Below are 26,607 nucleotides of genomic sequence, written 5' to 3'. Positions count from 1 at the left end.
GATATCTACAGTATGTTATTAGTATTACAGCCGTTCGTATTTTAGTTTTAACTTTGATATTTCAAGTATTATGAATAATATAAAGTCATTGTTTTCTTTGTATTATTGAAGGGTCTTGACATTACAATATAAAGCACCTTGAGGCAACTGTTGTGATTTGGTGTTATATAAATACTGAACTGAAATTGAATTGAATTAAATTCCAGATCAAATGTTTGAGTCCACCATGTCGCTGGGGTCTTTGCATGTTCTCCTCATGTCTATATGACTTATTTTCATAATATAAAAAGTCCAGTCCATTGTTTATGCAACACAGACAAAACAAAAACTAAATAAAATATACATTTAAAAGAGAAAGTGTGTCATTGAGATTTAACTTAAATTCATTCATATAGCACCAGTTGCATCAAGGCGCTTTATATTCTAAGGTAAAGTGTGATGGTTCCCTGTGTTGTTGTTGTTCCTCTCTTCTTTCTCTCCCTTGCTCTTCTCTGCCAAGGCAGAACTCCGTGCTCTGGCTGATGCACTGTGTTTTCTTCTGTAGATCTTCCTGGACCCGTCCGTGTTTTCATCCCTGGAGTGTGATCGTGAGTGTGAGTGTTTTCCGAGTGGAGTGTGACGGAGAGGAGTGTAGCGTGTGTGGCTGAACGAGAGTGTGGTTTTCACGTCTCTGTCCCTGGATTCCCCGGCGCTCCTTTTCCTTTGCACATTCGTATATCACACCTGGTGATATTATAAATCAACTGTTCATTCTCACCGTCAACAGAGACCTGCACTTGAGTCCACTCATTCATTGTGTCACAAAGACTCTACAATAATACAAAGAAAACAGAGAACAAAACAACAAAAGTAGAGATAGTGTCTGTCTCCTGAATCCAAACTGGAAGCTGGTTCCACAGAAGAGGGGCCTGAAAACTGAAGGCTCTGCCTCCCATTCTACTTTTAAATACTCTAGGAACAACAAGTAGGCCTGCAGTGCGAGAGCGAAGTGCTCTAATAGGGTGATATGGTACTACAAGGTCATTAAGATAAGATGGGGCCTGATTTTTGTCAAAAAATATTTCTGCCCATTAAGCTTTCCTATGTGAGCTGTTTCTCAGGTGATGAACACAGAGAATCATTCTTTAAGCAGAGCTCATGCTTGTATTTGTCATTGTGTTATTAAAGTGAAAAGGCAAAGTTAATAGTGTGTCGGCCTGTCTGATGCTGAACATTTTTCTTGTAAAGCAAAGGGGGGCCTAGCAAAGAAAGTTTGGGAACCACTGCTATAGGACATGTTTGTGAACAAGCAGCCTCTCTACATAAATAAAACACAGACAAACTGTTAGGATGCCTGGGTCGTTACTGAAACAGTTGATATTCATTTCCACCAGGTGGCAGTATTGCTTTCTAATGACTGATTTTCAGCTGGTGGCATGACTTTCCATAGCTTTTTGTACGTCTCTTTCTTTACAGGTTCAATATTTTGTCTGTGTCATTTCTCATCATTACATATAACTTAATTTATCGACATTTATGGTTCGATTTCTTTGAAAATCCAACAAGCTAATTCAACTTATGGGAGATGCAAAGTTGGAAGAACATATTCATCATTTCCATTAAAATCATTATTTCTAACTCTGATAATTTCAGCATCTCCAGTTTATTTGCTATTTTTCCTGTTCATACTAAGTTCATCGGTTTCCCTGGAAAACACTGAATTTTTCAAGTGATCCCAAATATTGACGAAGTACTATAAATATAGTTTCTCTCTAGATAGATTCTCATCAATTTTCCACTCATGCCTTTTTGTTCTGAGCCGGTGTGACTTCAGTTATGCGTCTGTCACTGATATTATCAGGCAGGCTTGGGCAGCACGGGGGCCTACACCCTGGTTACCCTTACTGCATGCATGTAATTCAATGTGAGGGGTTTTTTTCTCCCACACGCTGTGAATGCATCATTAATCCCCTCCCTCCCAACCGGAAACATTTTCTATCTGGCGCACTGGCACCATAAGTGTTTTTATTCTACCAGAAAGGGAAAAATATGAAGTTTCAGACAAGTTAGGGATTGAGACTCGCTGTCGTTTGGATTTCACAAGGAGGAAGTCGAAAAAGTTTTGGTAATTTGCCAACTATTGCTGCTAAAGGTAGCAGTACCACAAATTTATTCCACCAGCTGAAGAGTCATCTACTGCAAAATTAAGACAATTTTAAACATTAACGTCTCCCAGCACACCAAAGAAAACATAAAATAAACGAGCTGTGATACCTGTGACTGTTCTTCGTCAGTCGGTTTTATAGTCACTGTCTCGACTTTTATTTCTGTAATTTGAGGTCAGAAGAGGTTTTTTTTCTTTTTCTTTTTTTTTTTTTTTTTTTACAATTTTTACATGTTATAAGCACAAAAGAGCACCTTTGTAATTTCAGTTGTTTTAGTTTGTCTCGTCTACCTTGATGTCCATTTTTGTTGCTATAATTTTGTGTTTGTTAGTGTCGACCACAGAGAGATTTACTGTCACAGTATTGATATTGGTGAAAAACCTCTGTGAGCAACTGATGGTTAAAAATGGTTATAATAAAAAAATTCAATTCATTCAGATTTTTTTGTATTCAAAGTAGCAAAAAATGTTTGATGTGAATGAGTGCACCAATTTTAGACACTATATGGTTGAAACTAAAATTTGCTATTGGACCTTATTTAAACATACCGCGATATATATCGTGTATTGTGATATAGCCAAAAAATATTGTGATATTAGATTTTCCTCAGCCGTACACAGGAGCCCTCAAGCTCCCAGATTAAAGACCGCCCCCGGGGCAAGTGGGGAGTGCCCCCCCACCACCACCACCACCACCACCAACTCAAAAAACATATATAACAAAGAGCAAAGCACTCCCCCAGGTTTTGGGGTGTTTTTTACATATCTTTTACCTCAGGCACGTGGTAACAGATCAAGTGCCCGGGGCCTTCAGGGGCTCTCACTTTTATTCATTTAAGTTTCTAAAATGTTCCATCTTGGAAAAACAGAGACTTTTCAGTCTTTGTTTATCAGCATCAGTGGGTCAGACTCACTTGTAACTCATTATCTCGTGCTACTGTCTGAATGTCATAACCTATTAAAAAACCCACACAAAGCCAAAAAATGTGGGCATGAAAAAAATCACTTTGTTGTCCCACACAAAATATCACAAACAGCCCACAAACAATGTTCGACTTGATACTCACAATGTTGATGACTTGAAATATCCACAAGATGTTTTATATAAAGGGCAATAATGTGTCACACAGTGCAGGTCAAAATCATATTCTAGTGTCTATCATTTTTCCCCTGAGCTCATATTTGTATTTAAATTCAAAACACCTTAATTCGTTTTTTAGCTAGAAGTATGTCCACAAAACACTAAACAGTATCTATAGTTTTTGTTTATCCCTAAAGTGCTCTGAGGAAAAAAATGAATTTAAATTTAAATTTTTTTAAAACTTTCATCCAAACAAAATAATTGAATCACTGAAAATCGTCTCTTTTATCAGTGATTACAGGATATTTATGTTCTTAAATAGAATCTGTATCAAGATAAACACTAAAAATGATTTTGTAAAATCTATTGATTAAATTTTCATTTTATTTTCATTTGCATGATGCAGATAAAGAAAATGAACTATGACTGTAGTGAACTTTGTGCTGTATTGATGAGTAGTTTAGTGATCAGAGTCCATGTAGTTTCCAGGATCAGACTGAATGCAGTGCAGTGCTGGAAGCTGCTGCTGACTGTGTGAATGTGTGTCTGTGCTGCTTGTTGCTGCTGTCAAACTTCAGATGAGCAGGTAGTGAAGCCCGTGGTGAGCGTGTACCCAGCAGCATCCAGAGCCGTGTCACAATCACAAACCTGTTTTCAGCCTGTGAAACCTTTGATAGGAATCTGAAGTAAAACTGTTAAGGTACAAAATCCAGAATCAACAGTCAAAAATTATCCAAACAAAGTTGTTTGTATTTAATGAGTAGCCAATGTGAATGAAAATTATTTTACACATTTATGTACCTGGATGTATTTGATTATTGTAATTAATTATAATTGTAAAGCAAACGTAACCCAACAACATCTGGAGTTTTGAAAATCAGAGTCAGAGTGCAGAAAATGTATTTTGATGAATCTTAAACTACACAGCGAAACCAGAGTAGCTGTAATTTAAGACTTAAGGTGAAGAATTTGTTTCTTGTTTCCTTCAGTGACACACGCTGACCTGTGTGAATCAAACTTCCTCTTTCAGCAGACGGGCTGTGTGGGTTTCTGTTCAGCAGCCTTCACTGTTAGCTGTGGCTTTGCATTTCAACACAGCAACAGCTGCAACCACCAATTCTAGATAAGATTGATTCCAGTAACGACCTGACATGTGAGAGAAACAGCTCAAATCCTGGACTCAGAGCTGAGAAATGAACTTTAGTGGAATCAGAGGAGAGACGATGCTCAGGCTCAACACTCGGCCTTCGTTCTTACCCATAATTTTCCACTGAGAAGAGCATTTGTGTGAAAGTGTGAAAGTACAGTGTGTTTGTTGTCTTCCCTAAAATAACAAAACAAAAAATGTAAACATTTGTGCATAACAAAGTACAGTAGAGTCAAAATATTTATATTATATTTATATTTATATTGGTTCTTGAAATAATAACAAACAACTGGTTCTTGAGTTTATATTTATTGTAAAGGTCTGTAAAAAATGTTTTTTGTCTCATCACAAAGAAAAATTCTCATTTATTTTTGCATATATTATCATATTATAACAAAAAAAACACGTTTTAAAGCATAAATATTGTAAATATACAAATGGCAAGTTTTTTTCTAGGTTTTTGTTTTCATCACAACAGTTTTTGTTGGTAAATCTAATAGTTCAAACTATTGTTTATAACTAAACTAAACTATAAGGCATCATGAAAATGAGCATGGTCTTACAGTTTAACCTGCTTGTTTGTATATGTGACCTACATGTAAAATGTTTTTATTGCTAATTTCATACAGCTGTGTGAGACACTGAACAAATAACTGTGTTTTGACATGTGGTTACTAAAATGTTTCCAATTATTTACTTTGATGTTAAACTTAAATCAGTCAAATAGACACTTATTTTCTCCATATTCATTATGTTACTAAAGACTTAACACATTTATTTTAATGCATTTTAAGCACATAAGCACCACCAGTCTTATCTTTTGTCCAATAGGAAGTCTGAAGACTCGTTACATTTCAGCTCGTCCTTGTTTGGCCTCAGCTGCATCAGAGCGCCACTTCTCCCCAGGTTCACCAGAGGAAACACCACTGCACAAAATGCTTTTCCTCCCAGCTGCTGCTCTGTGCTGTCTGTGTTCAGGTGAGTGTTTCCAGCCAATCAGGAGCCATCCAATTTTAGCAAAGACCATGAAAACAACCATTTGTGTGTGTGTGTGTGTGTGTGTGTGTGTGTGTGTGTGTGTGTGTGTGTGTGTGTGTGTGTGTGTGTGTGTGTGTCCACAATGCTGGTTACTGTGGCAGCAGAGCTGACTCGGGGTGATTTAACATTGACCAGAAGAGTTGGAGAAAATTCCTCCTTCAGCTGAGGAGGGACTGAACAGTGTGATGGAAGATTAGTATTCTGGTACCAGAAACCAGACAAATAAGTTTTTACAGCAATTCTTAACATAGATAAACTCGACAGTCAAGTTGAATCAAGTTCTAATCTTCCTCAGAAAGATGATCTCTCAGCTGTGAATAAACAGAACGGATGTGAGCTTCAGAGAGACAAAGTTAAACCTGTTCACACAGCCACATACTACTGCTCCTGATTCAAAACTGATCATCACAATAACAAATGATTCCTGCAGCCTGAACAAAAACCAACAGATGAACAGATGTCAAACAGGAAGAGAGCAGTAAACCACAGCCCGGGCTCACATGTTTCACCTCCATCTCAGAGTCACAAACATACTGAGCTCACAGACTTAATTACCACAATCAGAAGTTACAGCAGAAATTAAACTTTTTCAGATTAATATTTCAGCAGCTGTCAGCAAGAAATCACAGACACAACAAAAAATAAATAAAATTTAAAAAATTATTTATTAACTTCTTCAATAAGTAACTCTTGTAAAATGATGCAATAATAAAAATGTCTTTTAATGACAAGTTTGGAAACACTTCCTGTGGCTCAATTGCAGGACAATAAAACCTGTTTTGACTGAATATAGTTGAGGTTCGGTTTTCGTAAATGTTAGTATATTAATAAATTAAGATTTCTCTTTGTAATACCAAATATCTGGATTGCAATAAACTTTGAAGCTAATGCAACACTACTGTTACTGGATAGTCAAAGAAACAGAAAGAAGAGTTATTGATCTTGGTTGGATCAAATTTCTTATTTGGAGAGGAATCTCTACAGAAGTGTTTTAATATTGGAATAGAATATTGTTTAACCTGTAATGTCATGATTGTAAAGTAGAAATAAACAGCTCTGGGATGTGGTGAAACAGCACATTCATATCATGTATGTGCAGCTGACATGTGAAACTGTGTGACGCTGTTATCATCAATGTGGACATGAACCTCTGAGGAAAGTTTCCAACGCTGTGTTCAATCTATGCCCCAAAGAATGAAAGTAAAACCAGGTTTAACCTGGCAAAAGCAAAATGCACCTTAGAAAGCAAATGAGTGAAAGTTTGTTTTTTTTCTTTTGCCTACAGCAGCACAGTCTACACGGGGTTTAGTAACTGCTCAGACGAGGTTGGTTATGTACACAGGGTAAAATATTAACTATCATTTAAATATTGATTAAATATTAAACTCACATGTGCTGATCCAGTGCAGCAGCACATGTGATGTGACAGTAAAAGTGATTTGATTAAACATAACAATGAGCATTTAGACTGATTTCAGCCTCAGACATAAATGTTTGCAAAAGCTTCACGTGGGCAGAAAATTCACTTGAAATATTTCATCTGTAAAATTATTATTGTTGTTATTTTTGTTATATTGTAACTAGTGCTGTAACGAGTTAACTGGGATTGCCCCGTGCGTGGGGCTGGACGGTGCTAACGCGTTAATGAGCTAACTGTGCTAACGCGTTGACGCCGTGCAGCCCCACACACGAGGCGATCCGCGTTAACACGTTACAGCAGATTTGCTGTGTTAATGCAGTTATGGTGGCCTCAGCCATGTTTCCTCCTCTGGTCCAGTTCTCCTGGAAAAGACAGAAGAAGAACGGCGGAGAAGCGGAGGAGCTGCCCCCTGCTGAGGGAGAGCAGCTGGAGCTCAGAGAGTCGGGACGGACAACTTCTGTTTTAGTAGATTATACAGATGATCTCTACACGTACAGATACAGCTGCTATGTCAAGCATGAGGGGGAACATGGAGGGTCAACCAGAAAAAAGCACTTAAGCCTTGGTGACTGTTCCACTGTGAATCCCCTTAAAGACGAAACACTTAAGACACGGACAACACACGTCTTTTGTTTTTCAGAGTTCAGGCTCCACAGGCCTCTCTTCCAGTCTCAGTGCAGGGTGAAGCTGCTCTGCCTGCTGTACACAGTGCTGATAGTGAAGAGTCTGGTGTACTGCTGTGGACTCTCTCTGCTGATGATCCTCACAAACAAGGGACCGTCCACCAACTGCACACATGCTGACTGACTGTTTTCAGGTGAAAATAAAAGCAATGTGTTGTGGCTCAATGTGGGGGGTTTATGGGGAGGGGGGCGAGTTTGTTTTTGGTTTTTTGTACTTACCCTGAAATTAATGTTCATTTAGTTTTTTACTTGGACTTAACAGTTTTCTAGTAGATGGACTCTACTCCTTTTCATTTTATATTCTAAATGTTTGAGTATATAAATTATAAAAATCAGCATCTGCTTCATGTTTTGTCAGTTTTAATTCACTGCAGTTCATCAGAAAATCAATAAGAGTTTTAATCCAAATTTTATTCAGCATATTTTGTCTTAGAGCTTCAGTCTCTCACATGAATGTTACAAGAAGAAACAGAAGTTTCTCAAATGTAACATTTACATGTCAGCAGACAGAGGAGTTCAAATACATTTGTTTGAAATGTCATCAGTAAATAAACATTTTCATATGTTTGGAGGAAACAGGTCTCTCTTGTAAATGAGACATGAGTCTCAATGGGACTAATTGTATAAATAAAGGTTAAATAAACTAAAAATTATGCTCAAAATATTGATATTTTTGTACGTTTCACATGCGCTATAATCTATTATGTCACCAGGGTCAGACTAAATAATTAAATAATTTTTACAATTAGCAGAGTCAGGCGCAGAAATGTTTAAATGTGATAACTGATTATTATATGTTCAGAGTTGCATTTAATCCCCAACTACAACAGACTTAATTTTTTTCAGTTACTATTTGTTTAATTAAGTCTGAATAATTAACCAGATCAAAGACACAATGTACTACTAACTGTTGGCTTCTGTAACTGTTTATACAAGTGTCATTGTCTTGATTTATCCACGTCTTCAGTTAAAAGTCCAACAATGATTCTGTGACATAATATTTAGACATTTTGTATTTTTCTTTTTTGTGATGAAACCAAATTAAAAGTGCATTTCATCACCCTGTATTTACACATGTATAATGATAAAGTTGAAACATCAGCAAATTCAAATAAGTTCATTTGTCAGCTCTGAGTTGAGGATTTGAGCTGTTTCTCTCACAGGTGAAGAACACAGATCCTTCCTGGAATCATTCTTTAAGCAGAGTTCATGCTTGTAACTGTCATTGTGTTATTAAAGTGAAAAGCCACAGCTAACGGTGTGGAGGCTGCAGAGCAGAAACCCACACAGCCCGTCTGCTGCAGGAGAGCAAGTTTGATATGTCAATGCTACATTCATATACGTTGTTATGCATCAAAGACTGAAACGAGAAACACGTTCATCAGAATCAAGTCTTTATTTTTACATACAATAACTACACTGTTACGGTAGGTTTCAAGCATCAACCCACATGAATGGCACAGCTGCATGATCCTGGAGTGAAACCAAGAGGCACCATTACTTTTTCTGTAATATTTAAAGAGGAAAAGATTTTGAATGTTTGAAACCCGAAACTGAATAACTGGTTCAAACACAGATGTGCTGGACGGCTCAGCTCACTGAAACTGTCATTATTTTCTCCAAGCTCTAGATGATGTTTTTTTTAAACCTGTGCTGAATCTGTACAAAGCAAGTTTGTGATGGCAATAATAAATCTCACATATTCACTATACAAGGACCCAGAACTGAGAAAGAATATATCTTTGCATTTGGATTGGTGGAAAAGGGAATAAGCCACCTTTTTGTTATATACAAGGTGCAACAAATGTCATGTAAAGAAAAAAAACCTTTCCTCTTGTGTTATCAGTGAAGAAGAAAAATATACATTCCTTAAAGAAAAAAACAAAACAAAAACCAAGCAGCTCTTTACTATAATGATCATAGCACATGTATGTTCACTGTCTTTGTGGTTTTGATAGTTTGCATACCTGACTGAAAAAAAATAAAACCTTATACACAAGAAAGAAGACTCCATATGAAACATTTACACTTTAAAACAACTACTGTTTTAATATTTGCATATCTATTTTATAGTTTAAGGTGGTTATATTTGAGAAGGGTATAAATGATAAACATTTCTCCAAACCACCAGGCATGTCCCACCGGGAGGAGGTCCCGGGGCAGACCCAGGATACGTTAGAGAGATCATCTCTTTCAGCTGGCCTGGGAACGCCTTGGTGTTCCCCCGGATAAGCTGGAGGAGGTTACTGGAGAGAGGGAGGTCTGGGCTTCTCTGCTTAGGCTGCTGCCCCTGCGACTCAGCCCCAAATAGGAGGAAGAAGATGGATGGATTTTACCAGCCACAACTTAATTTACATTTCTGCCTGCTCACTTGGGGAAATCTGAGTGTGAAAAATGCCAATCAGAAAACAGTCAGCCTGTGTGCAGTTGGTGGACGGTCCCTTGTTTGTGAGGATCATCAGCAGAGAGAGTCCACAGCAGTACACCAGACTCTTCACTATCAGCACTGTGTACAGCAGGCAGAGCAGCTTCACCCTGCACTGAGACTGGAGAACATAAGAGAGGAGCTCTGAAACAGAAAAGGAATAAAATGCTTTAAGAAATATCAGCCCTCAGATTTGAAAATGTCAAATTTACAAAGCTATATCAGTGATATCCTGTCACAAAGTCTTTTTTACCATGTCGTGTTTGGGCCTCCACTGTGCCCCCCTGATGTCTGACACGACAGCTGTACATGTATGTGAAGGGATCATCCCGATTAACCACTAAAATGGAGGCGCTGTATCCCGACTCTCTGAGCTCCAGCTGCTCTCCCTCAGCAGGGGGCAGCTCCTCCGCTTCTCCGCCGTTCTTCTTCTGTCTTTTCCAGGAGAACTGGACCAGAGGAGGAAACATGGCTGAGGCCACACACAGCAGGGAGCTGTTCCCCTCCAGGTGGGCTCTGGATGCTGCTGGGTACACGCTCACCACGGGCTTCACTACCTGCTCATCTGAAGTTTGACAGCAGCAACAAGCAGCACAGACACACATTCACACAGTCAGCAGCAGCTTCCAGCACTGCACTGCATTCAGTCTGATCCTGGAAACTACATGGACTCTGATCACTAAACTACTCATCAATACAGCACAAAGTTCACTACATACACTGGATTCAGTCTGATCTGGAAACTACAGGGAAAAACATCACATGGAAACTGAAAAAAACTTTTAAAAACAGAAATACAGTTAAATGGCAACTGTGTTATTCTTTTTTTTTTGTCTTTTTTTTTGAAGATTTCTATAAAGTACCAGCTTGGGGAAAAACATAATTAAAATTAAATTGAATTAATTCAATAAGATTGTTACATATTTAAATAACATATTTATCTTCATATAAAATTACAGGAATATGCCGAGCACCGTACTTATCTAAAGATATAAAGAAAAGAATGTCTTGTAATGCTTCAGCCTTCATTCAAGTTTCATTTTGCGTCTTACCTGTATTTAATTTTATTTCATTTTAATAACTGTACAGTACTCTGTTTTTGGTAACTATTGTCCATGATGTAAATATGTAAAAAAAAAAAATGTGTATGTTTCTGTTCTGTGTCCTGTTTGTTTGTATTTGTGTTTTTCTTGCTGCTGTTACAACCAAATTTCCCTTGTGGGACAATTAAAGGATTATTCTATTCTAATGACTTTATACTATGTTAGTATATAGCCTTAACTTTAACCCCCGTTTATGTTTTGCTTTCAGAGGAAAAAAAACACATAAAGAAAGCATTTCCATAAAAGAACACAGCACACGTACATCTGTATTATCTGCATCATGGTTTATATAAATGTTCTTTACAGTAATGTATCCTACTAGAAAATGTTTATTATAGTATACAACAGACATATTGAATCAATATATATTTTAGTCTCATTCCAAGAAAAAAGTGTTAATAACTATTTTAAACATTTTGTTTCAAGTTAAATACTTAATTCCATGTTTGGGAAATTCTTTGTTATAGCCGCCGACATGATGAAACAGTTTGGTGTTGATCCAGGGATCTTCTGCACATTAGGTGAATGTGTTAAATACTCCACTATGTTCACACAATTAACAATAAACAATATGAAGAGGAAGTTTTAAATTGTGCACTATGTCACTCTCATATATATCCTTTCGCATATTTTACAAAAGTGTTTCATTATTAGATTAACTTGTATATTTTCTAATGTAGTTTTCATTTACTATACATCCAACATGCGTGCCAATATGAATTACTTTGTGCCAATCCAATTTTCTATCAAATGTATAAAATTGTAATAATTAGCATATGCAAATTACTTTTAACGTTCTTTAAAATTGTGAGACTATATATACACAATTATATTTAACCTTTAAAAAAATCCTCTTAAGAACAAAGACGCTGTGGAGATTCTGAGTAAATAAGCTGAATTATGTAGATCAGGATATTCACTGTGTGGCTAAGATTGGATTTTTAGGACTCAATTTCCTGCAAAACTGAATTAATTTTATTTTCTTCTCAATTCTCAATTCCTTACAGAAAAACAAAGTATTCGAGAAAAATAAATGTTTGATCTTACCTGTTACATACAGTTTAGTTCCAGAGCCGAAGATGTCGTAATCATAGCCTCCTTCCGCAGTGAGACACACTCATACAAAAACCTGCCTGCTGTTCAATGATCAGCTGAGATGAAAGAGTTCAGATGATGCCAGAATGCCATTTCATCTCATTTTTCCATCCACTTTCTTGTTCTTGTTTCATGACAGCTAGGATAGGTAAAGTTTTTCAATCTAATATTTATGTCAACACGTCTCTTCTCCTGTTTTTAGCTGCACTAGCAGCACAGCTCTGGTGTCAGTTCAAAGGTGTTTGAATGAAGAACTCAAAAACTTCAAAGCTTTTTCAGTAGCTGAGACAAGGTACCATAACCAGGGCATATACTGGTTGTGAAGATCATTTATCCATTTTCCACTTTGTCTGCGTAGGTTCTCAGCCATCCAGGTCATGGTAATCTCGTCTCACCTGAGAATGGTAGAGAGCCCCAGGTTTTTAAGCTCTAAGTGGGAGTCCTCCCACTTGGTCTGTGAAGGTTCTCAGTCATCCAGGTCATCGTAGTCAAAGGAGCTTGCAAAGAAAAGCGTCTGGACTTCTTTAAGTTGCTTGAAGACGTTTCACCTCTCATCCGAGAAGCTTCTTCAGTTCTAAGGTCAAATGGCCGAGAGTCCCAGATTTAAACCCAGTGGGAGTATCCCCCCAAAGAGGGACAAAGGACCCCCTGATGATCCTCTAATCACCTGAGCCAAGGTGTGAAAGCGGGTGTGGGTCCCAATCGGATGTGGTCGCTCACAGTGGACATAGATGGCTTCTTTCACTCCTCTTTCAAACGATCTGTCCTCTCTGTCCAAAATGTGAATATTGGCATCCTCGAAAGAGTGTCCTTTATCCTTAAGATGCAGATGAACTGCCACTGTGAGCGACCATCTTTGAACAGAGGCGGTGGTTTACGACACCAACTGTCTGCCATCTATAATCCAGTTTTGAGTTCCCTCCCCAGACACCTTAATGCCCACTCACATCCTGGGCCATCTGACCTCAGGAATTCACATGACAAGGTGGGGCCAGGTTTCACATGAGCTCACCCGAAACCCTGGCTGATTGGGTACCACACCCGCTTTCACACCTTGGCTCATGTGATTAGAGGATCACCAGGGAGTCCTTTGTCCCTCTTTGGGGGGATACTCCCACTGGGTTTAAATCTGGGACTCTCGGCCATTTGACCTTAGAACTGAAGAAGCTTCTCGGATGAGAGGTGAAACATCTTCAAGCAACTTAAAGAAGTCCAGACGCTTTTCTTTGCAAGCTCCTTTGTCCTCCTACTTGGATTAAAAACCTGGCACTATTGATCATGTGCCCCATCACATGAGCCAAGGTTTCATTTTAAACCACTGTGAGACCTTACCTTGAGATCAAGTGATGCAAGATTTGAGTGGATATTAAGGTGCCTGGGACAGGATCTCAAAACTGTACTGTAGGTGGCAGACAGTTGGTGTTGTAGGCCACTGCCTCTGTTCAAGGATGGTCATTCACAATGGACATAGATGGTTTCTTTCAGTCCTCTTTCTGTCGTCTCTGTCCAAAATGTGAACATTAGTATCCTTGAAAGGTGACCTTTGTCCTTTAGATGCAGATGGACCGCCAAGTCTTGTCCTGTAGAGGTGGCTCCTCTATCTTCGTCAAAGTCAAAGTAAACTTTATTGTCATCTCTGCTATATACAGTACAGTATATAGAGAGACGAGACAATGAGGCTCCAGTTACAGCAGTGCAAAAGAACAACAATAAATATAGGAAGAGTAAGAATAAATATACACTTTAAGACTGGGGTAAGGGGAGTAAATATACACTTTGAGGTTAATAACAGAAAAATGACCTTGGGTGAAATAAAGTGACCAACATGAGCCTTGAGCCGACTGCTGTTGTGATTTGGTGCTATATACAGTGGGGCAAAAAAGTATTTAGTAAGCCACCGATTGTGCAAGTTCCCCCACTTAAAATGATGACAGAGGTCAGTAATTCGCACCAGAGGTACACTTCAACTGTGAGAGACAGAATGTGAAAAAAAAATCCATGAATTCACATGGTAGGATTTGTAAAGAATTTATCCGTAAATCAGGGTGGCAAATAAGTATTTGGTCACCTCAAACATGGAAAATCTCTGGCTCTCACAGACCTGTAACGTCTTCTGTAAGATGCTTTTCTGTCCCCCACTCGTTACCTGTATGAATGGCACCTGTTTGAACTCATCATCTGTATAAAAGACACCTGTCCACAGCCTCAAACAGTCAGACTCCAAACTCCGCCATGGCCAAGACCAAAGAGCTCTCGAAGGACACCAGGAAAAGTATTGTAGACCTGCACCAGGCTGGGAAGAGTGAATCTACAATAGGCAAGCAGCTTGGTGTGAAAAAATCAACTGTGGGAGCAATCATCAGGAAATGGAAGACATACAAGACCACTGATAATCTCCCACAATCTGGGGCTCCACGCAAGATCTCATCCCGTGGGGTCAAAATGATCATGAGAACGGTGAGCAAAGATCCCAGAACCACACGGGGGGACCTGGTGAATGACCTGCAGAGAGCTGGGACCAAAGTAACAAAGGTCACCATCAGTAACACACTAAAACGGCAGGGAATCAAATCCCGCAGTGCCAGACGTGTTCCGCTGCTGAAGCGAGTGCATGTCCAGGCCCGTCTGAAGTTTGCCAGAGAGCACATGGATGATACAGCAGAGGATTGGGAGAATGTCATGTGGTCAGATGAAACCAAAGTAGAACTTTTTGGTATAAACTCAACTCGTCGTGTTTGGAGGACGAAGAATACTGAGTTGCATCCCAAGAACACCATATCTACTGTGAAGCATGGGGGTGGAAACATCATGCTATGGGGCTGTTTTTCTGCCAAGGGGACAGGACGACTGATCCGTGTTAAGGACAGAATGAATGGGGCCATGTATCGTGAGATTTTGAGCCAAAACCTCCTTCCATCAGTGAGAACTTTGAAGATGAAACGCGGCTGGGTCTTCCAACATGACAATGATCCAAAACACACCGCCCGGGCAACAAAGGAGTGGCTCCGTAAGAAGCATTTGAAAGTCCTGGAGTGGCCTAGCCAGTCTCCAGACCTCAACCCCATAGAAAATCTGTGGCAGGAGTTGAAAGTCCGTGTTGCTCGGCGACAGCCCCAAAACATCACTGCTCTCGAGAAGATCTGCATGGAGGAATGGGCCAAAATACCAGCTACTGTGTGTGCAAACCTGGTAAAGACCTATAGTAAACGTTTGACCTCTGTTATTGCCAACAAAGGTTATGTTACAAAGTATTGAGTTGTATTTTTGTTATTGACCAAATACTTATTTGCCACCCTGATTTACAAATAAATTCTTTACAAATCCTACCATGTGTATTCATGGATTTTTTTTTCACATTCTGTCTCTCACAGTTGACGTGTACCTCTGGTGCAAATTACTGACCTCTGTCATCATTTTAGGTGGGGGCACTTGCACAATCGGTGGCTGACTAAATACTTTTTTGCCCCACTGTAAATAAAATTGAATTGAATTGAACATGAGCAGGATTCCTGAGAGTAGGACTGTCCATAGAGCAGCATCTGTATTTACAAAGGCAGCGATATGTGGAGTGCAATAGAGTTTGTTAATGGTTTGTGTGGGGGTGTGTGGTGGGGGGGGAGTGGGGGAGCCGGTAGTGAGTTCAGGAGTCTGATGGCTGGCGGGAAAAAGCTGTCTCACAGTCTGGAGGATCTGGCCCCGATGCTGCGGTAGCATCTGCCGGATGGGAGGAGGGAGAAAAGTCCATGTAAGGGGTGTGAGGGGTCAAGCACGATGCTGAAGGTCATGCTGATGTAGCACTTGTGGAAGATGTCCTGTAGTCGAGAGAGAGAGAAGTTCTGATGATCATAGCAGCTGCTTTGACGATCCATTATAGTCGGATAAGGTCGCCAACTTTTCAGTTTCTAAACCACACGGGGATGCAGGTGGTCAGAACGCTCTCTATGGTGCCCCTGTAGAACATGGTGAGCGTGGGAGGAGGAAGGTTGGCCCGCCTTAGGCATCTCAGGAAGTGGAGTCACTACTGGGCCTTTTTGGTGATGGAGGCGGTGTTGATGGTCCAGGTGAGGTCGTCTGAGATGTGAACTCCCAGGAACTTGATGTTGATGTTAACAGTCTCTACCGTGGAACCGTGGATGCTGAGTTGTGCATGGGTGGAGCGAGTCTTCCTGAAGTCGACAATCATCTCCTTGGTTTTGTCCACATTCAGTCCAGTCAGCGAACTTGATGATGTGGTTAGAGCTGTGTAGGGCAGTGAAGTCGTGTTTCAGGAGGGTGAACAACACATGGCTGAGAACACGGCCCTGAGGAGCTCCTGGGCTCAGCCTGATGATGCAGGAGATGTTGCAGACAATTCGGATGGACTGAGGCCTCTCTGACATGAAATCCATGTGCCATGCATTCATGAAGTGGCTGTTTGGTTTCTCCAATGTAGAGGTCTGAGCATTCCTCGCTACACTGTACAGCACACACTACATTGTTAAGTTTGTGTTTAGGAGTTTTGTCTTTGGGATGAACCAGTTTTTGTCTAAGTGTATGGCTGGGTCGGAAGTAAACTGGGATGTCATGCTGGGAGAAGACTCTCCTGAGTTTCGCTGATAAACCGTCTACATAAGGAGCGAAAAACTCAGGAGTCTTCGACGAGTACGACATCCCAGTGCACTTCAAACTTAAAGAAGTCCAGTCACTTTTCTTCCCAAGCTCCCTAGATTGCCACTTTCAATGGGGGGAAAAATAAATGACTATAAAGGCCCCCAAATAATGAATATTTCTGAAAATGTGATTTTTCAGCTTTGGCTAAAACAACATCTTCAGTACTATATTAAGGTTTGCATTATAGTTATTATATTGAGTTACTGCTTGACTTCAGAGGCACAACTTAGAAAATAAGAATGTTAATTTAAGAGAAAGAATTTACTTACGAATCAAAAATGTGAACAAATCTACTTAAGCGATAACACTTAACACTTCGTGTCAGACACACTGGGAGGGAGTGAACGCTGGTGTGTTTTAGCTGCTGCTGCTCTCTTTCTATACTTATTGCTTAGTATAGTTACACAAGTTTGTTTTACTCTATGAACCTATATTGTCTGCCAGGTAAAGTGTTTCTCTGCGTTACCTGTTCGGCTGGCATGCTTTTGGCCATATTTACTGTCAGCTATTAGCATCAGCTGTTAGCCGCTGAGCTGTTTCTGGACAGCTGGCTTTCAGACATTATACCGTCATGACTGTTAAGGTCCTCCACCAGATCTCCAGACTTCAGACTCTTGCTCTACTTTTAAATTGTGTCTTAAAACCCATCTATTCAGAATTGCATACTCTTCATCATGACTCTGTCTTAGTCTATTTTTACCTTGTTTAGTCTTTATGCTTCTTTTTTTTTGTTTACCTTATGTTTTTATTTTGCTGCACTAATGTAAGGTGACCTTGAGGACCTTTAAAGATGCCGATAAATAAAATGTAAGTAATGAGCTCAATTCTGTCAGATCCAAAGAACATCTACCATCACTTCAATATGACAAGCAATCATGGGGAAGCCAAAAGCTTCATTACCAAGTGCTGCCTGCGATGTGCTTTTAAACTTGTCTTTGATCTCCACTGAGTATCTCTTGCTTTTCTTTTATCCTACTTCAGACAATCTCACTTTTAGTACTGCCGGACAGGCACAGTTCTATTCTCAGTCTTTTTTCTAGATCCTTCTCCACAGCTCACACATTCTCCATTTCTTGTCTACATCCTTGTTCTTTTCTTGCAGTTTATCCACAGACTGCATTGCAGTCAAGGAGCCTAGTAGAAGAAAACAGAAGACCTGAAATTATTCATCGTATCAGCTTTGCTCATTAAAAGCAGAAGTCCATACATGGGCCACTACTACTACTCCACTACTACTATCTCTAAACATTTCTGCCCTATCAGTAATCTCTACATCAGTTTTCAGGCTGAATTCAATCAAATTTAGTTAAATCTTTATGGTTCGTGTTTTGTGTTTGTCTTAGGTAAAAAGCCCATAATGGTGTATGATAACCCATGTTTTCGCTCCAAAAACAGAAGAAAACAGAAAACAGAAGAAAATACAGTCAACGTGGACATCAGATTGTAAGGTGTTCATTAAGTTAAATGGAACACCGGAGCAGGCAAAGGTCTTAGTCATTAAAGAGCTGACGGAATTAGAAAAATACGGCTGATAAAATGTAAGGCAAAGCATTGGGATGGTCGATGGTACTTTCAATGAATTGTCAAATTGGTTGGTACTTGCTTAGGCAAAGTATTGTTAAAGGTGATGGTGTGTGGATAAGATATATAATAAAGTCAGATGTCTGACAGATTTCAAGTAACAAATCAAATGGATGTTGAAACTGGGACACTGGGGTATGATAGCAATATAGATCCTGACTGTAATTTTTTTACCAAAATGTTAAAGGACTGTAACTATTATACAATGGAACAATTTAATAGGAACATAGAGCGGGGTAAGAATATAGCCATGGTTCATTTCAATAGTAGAAGTCTATATGCAAACTTTCAATTTATTAAAGAATATATAGCACAGTTTAATCAACCATTTGATGTGATAGCAATATCAGAGACTTGGATAAACACTGGAAAAGAAGAGGATTTTGAGATAGAGGGATATGAATTCCTCCATTTAGATAGGACTAATAAAAAAGGAGGTGGGGTGGCACTTTATGTTGATAAAAATTTAAGGTTTGAAAAAATGAGTAGAATGACGAGGGTGGTAGATGGAGTGATGGAATGTATAACAGTGGAAATAAATATGAAAAAACAGAAAAATATAATTGTCAGTTGCATATATAGAACACCAGGGTCAAAGATTGAGACTTTTAAGGACATTATGGAGGACTTGTATACAAATCTGAATCAGAAAAGAATGTTTATTTGTGGAGACTTTAATATTGATTTATTGAACCCAAATCATAACAAGAGTATTGAAGAATTTATTGATTCAATGTATTGTATGGGATTATTTCCCCTGATAACAAGACCGACGAGAATAACCACTCATGGTGCAACTCTATTAGATAATATTTTTACAAATGTAATGGAAGAAAATATAAAAGGCGGGATATTGATAAATGATATAAGTGACCACTTACCAGTTTTTGTAACTTATGACTGTTGCTATAAAGTTCACAGAAATGAATGTAAGACGATATATAAAACAATTAGAACAGAAAAGACAATGCAGTGTCTTAAAAATGAGTTAATAAAACAAGATTGGACTATTGTATATAAACACAAGGATGTCAATAAAGCCTATGAGGCATTCTTAAGCATATTCATGGCCTTATTAGAGAAAAACAGCCTACTCATTGAAGTCAACAGGAAAGATAAGTATACAGGAAGACCATGGATGATGAAGGGACTGCAAAATGCCTGTAAAAAAAAGAACACCTTATATAGAGATTTCATTAAAAAGAGAACTACAGAATCTGAAAAGAAATATAAAAAGTATAAAAATAAATTAACTAACATAATGAGAACTTGTAAAAAAGAATACTTCATCAAAAAGTTAGAAGATAATAAAGATAGCATGAAAGGGATATGGAAGGTATTAAATAGTATAATAAAAAATGGACCAAGGACTAATGACTACCCTGGGTATTTTATGGAAGGGACAAATACTATTACTAAAATGAACGAAGTAGTAGATGGATTCAATGATTTTTTTGTAAATATAGGGCCAAAATTGGCTGCGGAAATAAAGGTTGATATGATAGAAAGGGAGACTGGAGGAAACATTGAAAGGAATGCAAGTTCAATGTTTTTAAGAGCAGTGGAAGAGAAGGAGATATATGATATTGTCAGTGGACTTAAGAACAAAACAAGTACTGACTGTCATGATATTGATATGGTAACGGTAAAGAGAGTAATTGATGGTATTGTAAAACCGCTACAATATATTTTTAATTTGTCTTTCCAGGAAGGGGTTTTTCCACAAAAAATGAAAGTTGCAAAAATTATTCCCATTTATAAATCAGGTGAAAAGCATTGTTTTACAAATTATAGACCAGTGTCGGTACTCTCTCAGTTTTCTAAGATACTGGAAAAACTATTTCTAAAGAGATTTGATAACTTTGTGGATAAACATGAATTGTTGGCAAATTGCCAGTATGGGTTTAGAAATAACAGATCAACAGTTTTGGCATTGATGGATTTAATGGAAGAAATAACTGAATGTATGGATAAGAAGAAGTATGCACTTGGAGTCTTTCTAGATCTAAAAAAAGCATTTGATACTGTTGACCACAACATTCTAATAATCAAACTGGAAAAATATGGGTTTAGGGGTGTGGTATTAGATTGGATAAAAAGCTATGTGATGAATCGACAGCAATATGTACAAATAAATGACTTTAAATCTAAACTGATGGATATTGAATGTGGAGTACCTCAAGGATCAGTATTGGGACCAAAAATGTTTATTATGTATATAAATGATATTTGTAAAGTATCGAAGATACTAAAGTTTGTAATTTTTGCAGATGATACCAATATACTTTGTTCAGGTGTGGAATTTCAACAGGTTTTGGAGGTGATCACACAGGAGTTAAAGATGTTAAAGAAGTGGTTTGATAGAAACAAATTGTCCTTAAATTTAAATAAAACAAAATTTATGTTATTCGGAAACTATAAGAAAAACATTAATATTGAAATTTGTGTTGATAATGTATATCTAGAAAGGGTTAATACCATAACATTTCTTGGTGTGATCATTGATCATAAGGCCTGTTGGAAATCACACATCACTTATGTGAGGGGAAAGTTAGCACGGGGCATTGCTGTCTTGGGGAAAGTAAAACAATTTTTGGATAGGAAAACATTGTATATGTTATATTGTGCTTTACTATTACCATACATGAGTTATTGTGTAGAGGTTTGGGGAAATACATATAAAAGTAATATTCAGACTATAATTATAATGCAGAAAAGGGCTATTAGACTAATAAATCAGGAGGGGTATAGGGCTCACACAAACCCGCTCTTTATTAAGACGCAAGCTATAAAATTCCAGGATCTGGTGAAGTTTAAAACAGTGCAAATAATATATAAGGCAAGGAAAGGGATGCTCCCAATCGAAATAAGTAAATGGTTCTTAGAAAGAGAAGGGAGGTATAATTTTAGAGGGAAGTGGAATTTAAAATCACAAAAAGTAAGAACAACATTGAAAAGGATGTCTATTTCAATAGCGGGAGTTAAATTTTGGAATGAGTTAAAAGAAGAAATAAAGGTCAGTAGTGATATAAACCAGTTTAAAATAAAACTCAAAAAAGAAATTTTAAATAAGTATAAGAATGAAGAAAATGCAATTAACCCAAGACAGCAGTCAAACTGATGTTTATTTTCTTGATTTTCTTGTTGAACATGACAATTTTTTTTTATTTTTTTTTATTTTTTTGTGATGATTATTATGTTCTAAGTTGAAGGCATTGTAAACGTTTTGTTGTTCAAATTTAGATGATGAGGATGTAAACCTAAGGGGTAGGGCTAAATAAGTATATACTTCAGCCTACTCCTTTTCAAACAACTGCATGGAATGATTTTATGAAATGTTGGTGAATGTATATGTTTGAAATAAAAATGAACTGAACTGAACTGAAAAACGTGTGGTGTAAAACCTAAAAGTAAAAAAAAAAGTTCTCCCAGCTCCACTGAACATTTGTTGCCGCTTTGTAATATTCTAAGAGTTCAGTATTTGTTGAAGACATCTGAGAGGGAATCTTGGGCCTCAGTCAATACCCCAGCATACTAACTAAGAAAATTGAATATGAAAAGTACCTAAGGGTTAAGATGCAAACACACATTCATGGTAAATGGCCTGTATTTATATAGCGCTTTACTAGTCCCTAAGGACCCCGAAGCGCTTTACACATCCAGTCATCCACCCATTCACACACTGGTGAGGGCAAGCTACATTGTAGCCACAGCCACCCTAGGGCGCACTGAGGCGAGGCTGCCGGACACTGGCGCCATCGGGCCCTCTGACCACCACCAGTAGGCAACAGGTGAAGTGTCTTGCCCAAGGACACAACGACGGAGACTGTCCGAGCTGGGGCTTGAACCGGCAACCTTCCAATTACAAGGCGAACTCCCAACTCTTGAGCCACGATCGCCCATTCATCCATCCGTTCATCTTCCTCCGCTTTATCCAGGGCCGGGTTGTGGGGGCAGCAGGCTAAGCAGAGAAGCCCAGACCTCCCTCTCCCCAGCAACCTCCTCTAGCTTGTCCGGGGGAACACCCAGGGGTTCCCAGTCCAGCCGAGAGATATAATCTCTCCAATGTGTCCTGGGTCTGCCCCAGGACCTCCTCCCGGTGGGGACATGCCCAGAACACCTCACCCAGGAGGCTCCCAGGAGGCATCCTTGTCAGATGCCCGAACCACCTCAACTGGCTCCTTTTGATGTGGAGGAGCAGCGGCTCTACTCTGAGCCCCTCCCAGATGGCTGAATTTCTTACCCTAGCTTTAAGGGAGATGCCAGCCAACCTTTGGAGGAAGCCCATTTCCGCCGCTTGTATCCGCGATCTCGTTCTTTCAGCCACTACCCACAGCTCATGACCATAGGTGAGGGTAGGGATGTAGATCGACCAGTAAATTGAGAACTTTGCTCTCAATCAATCAGTTTTGCCAACACACATTCCTTTCCCTATTTAGTAACACAACCAACTTGTAGCTCTAATTGCAAAAGATACATAAGATTGTAATAGCTGCTTGAAACAACAGCAACAACAAAGAAATGTCTTTCCATTTCTGGAATGGTTGTGATTGTGAAGAAATACATACACCTGGGCTGTGGTTTACTGCTCTCTTCCCGTCACAAACACTGTTTGACATCTGTTCATCTGTTGGTTTTTGCTCAGGCTGCAGGCATCATTTCTCACTGTGGGGTGCATCCTTCCAACAGGCACAGTAATAAGTGGCCGAATGCTCAAGTTTAACTTTCTCTATCTTCAACCGGTATCTGTTCTGTTTAATCTCAACTGAAAAATCATCTTTCTGGGAATGATTAGAACTTGACTCAACTCTACCATCATCAGTATCCACGACAAGGACTAGCCTAAATGGTTCAGTGTCTTTCTTCTGGTACCAGATCAAACCAGTATAGTCACATTCATCATCTCCACAGCTGAAGGAGACACTTTCTCCAACTCTCCTGGTCAATGTTAAATCATCCTGAATCAGCTGCGCTGCCATGGTAACCAGTGCTGTAGAGACACAGACAGATAGATGAAGGTTAGTGTGACAGTGTTTGTTACAGGTTGACTTTGTTGGCTCCTGATTGGCTGGAAACACTCACCTGAACACAGACAGCACAGAGCAGCAGCTGGGAGGAAAAGCATTTTGTGCAGTGGTGTTTCCTCTGGTGAACCTGGGGAGAAGTAGCGCTCTGATGCAGCTGAGGCCAAACAAGGACGAGCTGTGAGATCAGACGGGTCTTCCCCCTCCGCTGATATGCAGTAGTTCTTCAAAGCTCCCATCAGCCCCTGCAGTCCACAGAGGAACGTACTGCTACTGACTGACAGCTCAGCTAAAGCTGCTGTGGTTTGATCATCTTGTGTTGAATACCACAGCATGTAAACACCATCTGGGTGGCATGATTTACAAACATTTAGGCATTTACTAAAACACAACCTTGATTTTTTTTAAAATTATTACAGACCTACTCTACTGCATCATTTTTAATTGCGCTCAAAACTCTGTAACCAAATAAAATTCTGCTCCTCAAATGATCCTGCTCCTCTCCACATTCCTGATTAAGTTCGATTTTTGTCTAACAACTCTCTGTAATTCCCGTGTTACACCACAGGATGATATATCTTTGTGTTTGCTAATTTATTTAAACCACAGTTCAATTAGTTGTGAAAATATAACTCTACACTCATGACACCCAAAAAAGAAATCAAATCTGAATAAAGACATGATTTATCATCAAGAACTTCACATTTATGTTTATATCCACATTTATATGATCACACATACACGCCTCACTCCTGCTCTCTGACTTTAAAATCTTACTAGAAAAAGACTTCCATCCTCTGCACAGTAGAGGTGAAGGAGGGAGTAAAGGCATGGTCAAGTGGATAGAGACAGGTATCAGTTTCATTTGTTTACAAAATGATAGCAATACTTCTTTACGAATGATGGCCTCTGTGTACGTCTTTGCCGGCTGCAGTTTTCCCCCACACTGCTGCAGTGCTGTTTTCACTCTGTATCAATGAAGTGTTGCAGTTCAGTGAAGGCAAACAGCTGATTAAAGTCAAGAATAAGAATCCTTTTTATTGTGCTGTGGTGTATCATCAGCCTTTAAAGGATGCCGACACAGCTTATAGTTGGGGATTTTTACATTCACATAGCCGATTACTCTGACCACTTTGCCAAAGGTTTTTTCAACATCATAGATTGTTTTCATTTAACCAGCCATGTGTCACATACCAAAGGAGACACTGGCACCTGGTTTAAGTGCAGTTAATGCCACTTGGCAACACAAATGTTAGAGAATTGTGAATTAATATGATTGTCATTGTGCAAGATGATTAGATCTTTAACAAGACCTAACAACAAGAACCCACAAAAATAGAATAAAAAAATTAAAAATAAATAAATAAATAAAAAGCTCACTTACCTTTTGTAGATATAGAGCCCAAAACGGTGGTAGCTGTAGCTGTTGGTAGACCAAGAAATATACCAATTGGAAGGTTCATGGTTCAATCACTGGCTGTTCCAGGATATTTGTCATGCCCAATATCCTCGGGCAAGATATCTGAGCTCTCTGATTCATATATCTGAATATAATTATGTGTGATTTTAGATAGAAAGCTCTTAAGTAGAAAAAAGTGCTTGGGTGAATGAAGCACATTGTATAAAGAGCTTTGAGTGCTCAGGTCGAGTAGAACAGGGATATAAGGGAACCAGTCAATTTACCAAAATGTGTATTTGCTCCAGAATTTACAACCGAACGAACCAGCAATCATATTTGAACGAAAGGTGGACAAACATAAACAAATATGAACAGTAGTGCCGAATAAAATAATCAAACTTTACACGGCAGCTACATTTTCAAAGAAACAGCAGTTGGCAAGGCAACTATTCCAGTTTTCAGGAATCGTTCTCCAGGCTTATTGGAGGATATTTAAAGCACCACTTTAGGTTTTTGTTGTCTTCCTCCGTACATATTGACCATAAATGTATCACTCCTTAAACCCTGTTCTAGTGATTTAAACCAGAAGTAGAAATGCTGTCGGTGACGTCAGAGGCTGGAGACATGGCTCAGAAAGCTCAAAATTAAACAAATTAAACAAGCACTTTTTAAAGCCTAAATTACACCAAACAATTGACGGACAACACACATCTGCATTAATCATTTCCAAAACCCTGGAGAACAGCAAGGAGAATTTAGATGATCTCCAAGAATACAGTGACCTGTGTTTCAACACTAGTCATTAAGAAGGCCTGAGTTCCTCTTCCCCAGCCAAGAACAAGATGCTGTCTTCTAGGAGAAGTCACCCAGCATCTCCCCAGAACACCACCACCACCGGCTAAGGAATTTGCCAAAATCCAGAGGCTCAATCACTAAGGGACTTTGTCAAGTCTCTAACTGAGAATGTGACCCAGCTCAGTGAAGAGTCGTGGCAGGGAGCCGAAAGAAACAGACTTTAGTGTACATGACCAGTTCCCCAAAGAGGTCCTGAAGCGATGCAAGCTCCTGTTCCCAGTCCGACACAGCTTCATTCAAAAAGGCTCCTGTGCTGTTAACCCATAGACCAGCTCTACATGGACAGACAAAGTACTGTAGAAAACATGGACGACGCGACAGCTCCCCGAAAATGAAGCCAAAACATCTCTATCGCCCCCTGGTGTCTGGCTGCAGTATAGGTCATAAACCCCGCCTCCTCCATGTTAGCGGATGGGACTGGGGTCAGACTAAAATAAATTAATTCTCCTTAGATAATTTTTTTCCAAAGATTCTTTCTTTTGTTATCAATAGTTCTCATCATGCTGACTGATGTCCAAGGGGTCTCCTTTCCCATAAGTTTGATTCTGTTAAATTGGGGTGAAACGTCATCGTAGCAGCTTTGACTGGCAGCTGCAGTCACGGAGAAACTTGCGTATCTCTGTTCGGGAATAGTAGATAGAGCGTAGGCTCTGAGAGGAGGGCCAGCGTTTACGTTATGAAAACACGACCAAGTGTTTAAACCTGACAGCCTGAGGTGTTCTTCAGTAAACTGGACTACCCGACAGAAGGACCCGAGGCCCCGCTGCACTTTTTCGGTAAATGTGTGTGTAAGCTAATCCGTAACTACCGTCCTTAGCTAGGTCCTGAGACCTAGCTAGCTAAGATGGGCACTCGGCTGTCGGGAAACTTGTTTTGTAAAGTTAGTTTAGCTAACCCATGCAGGTGAATGAATTTACCCTGACTAAAGAAATCAAGAGAAACGCCCCGGGCTGCTCAGTCACT

At 39.2% G+C, this 26,607-nt stretch overlaps 3 protein-coding genes across 4 annotated transcripts in view; 2 read left to right on the top strand and 1 right to left on the bottom strand.

Moving 5' to 3' along the window:
- LOC100704393 (zinc finger protein OZF) overlaps nucleotides 1-26,607 on the top strand; it is an 883,579-nt gene that overhangs the window by 784,958 nt on the left and 72,014 nt on the right. The gene's annotated exons all lie outside the window — the stretch shown is intronic.
- Nucleotides 7,151-7,643, top strand: LOC106097262 (uncharacterized). The gene has a single exon (XM_019347406.2). The coding sequence runs from the start codon at nucleotides 7,151-7,153 to the stop codon at nucleotides 7,634-7,636; it is 486 nt and encodes a 161-aa protein (XP_019202951.1). The 3' UTR covers nucleotides 7,637-7,643.
- On the bottom strand, nucleotides 8,890-24,868 carry LOC106097261 (uncharacterized). Its single transcript, XM_025900207.1, has 6 exons — nucleotides 24,775-24,868; nucleotides 23,449-23,736; nucleotides 23,037-23,356; nucleotides 12,088-12,139; nucleotides 10,191-10,502; nucleotides 8,890-10,081 (listed from the first exon to the last, which is right to left on the bottom strand). The coding sequence occupies exons 1-6, from the start codon at nucleotides 24,851-24,853 to the stop codon at nucleotides 9,864-9,866; spliced, it is 1,269 nt and encodes a 422-aa protein (XP_025755992.1). The 5' UTR covers nucleotides 24,854-24,868; the 3' UTR covers nucleotides 8,890-9,863.

Source organism: Oreochromis niloticus, linkage group LG18 (assembly GCF_001858045.2).
Source record: "Oreochromis niloticus isolate F11D_XX linkage group LG18, O_niloticus_UMD_NMBU, whole genome shotgun sequence".
NCBI classification, from domain to species: Eukaryota; Metazoa; Chordata; class Actinopteri; order Cichliformes; family Cichlidae; genus Oreochromis; species Oreochromis niloticus.
The sequence above is the reverse complement of the archived record's forward strand: the minus strand, read 5'-3'. Positions and strand labels throughout refer to the sequence as shown.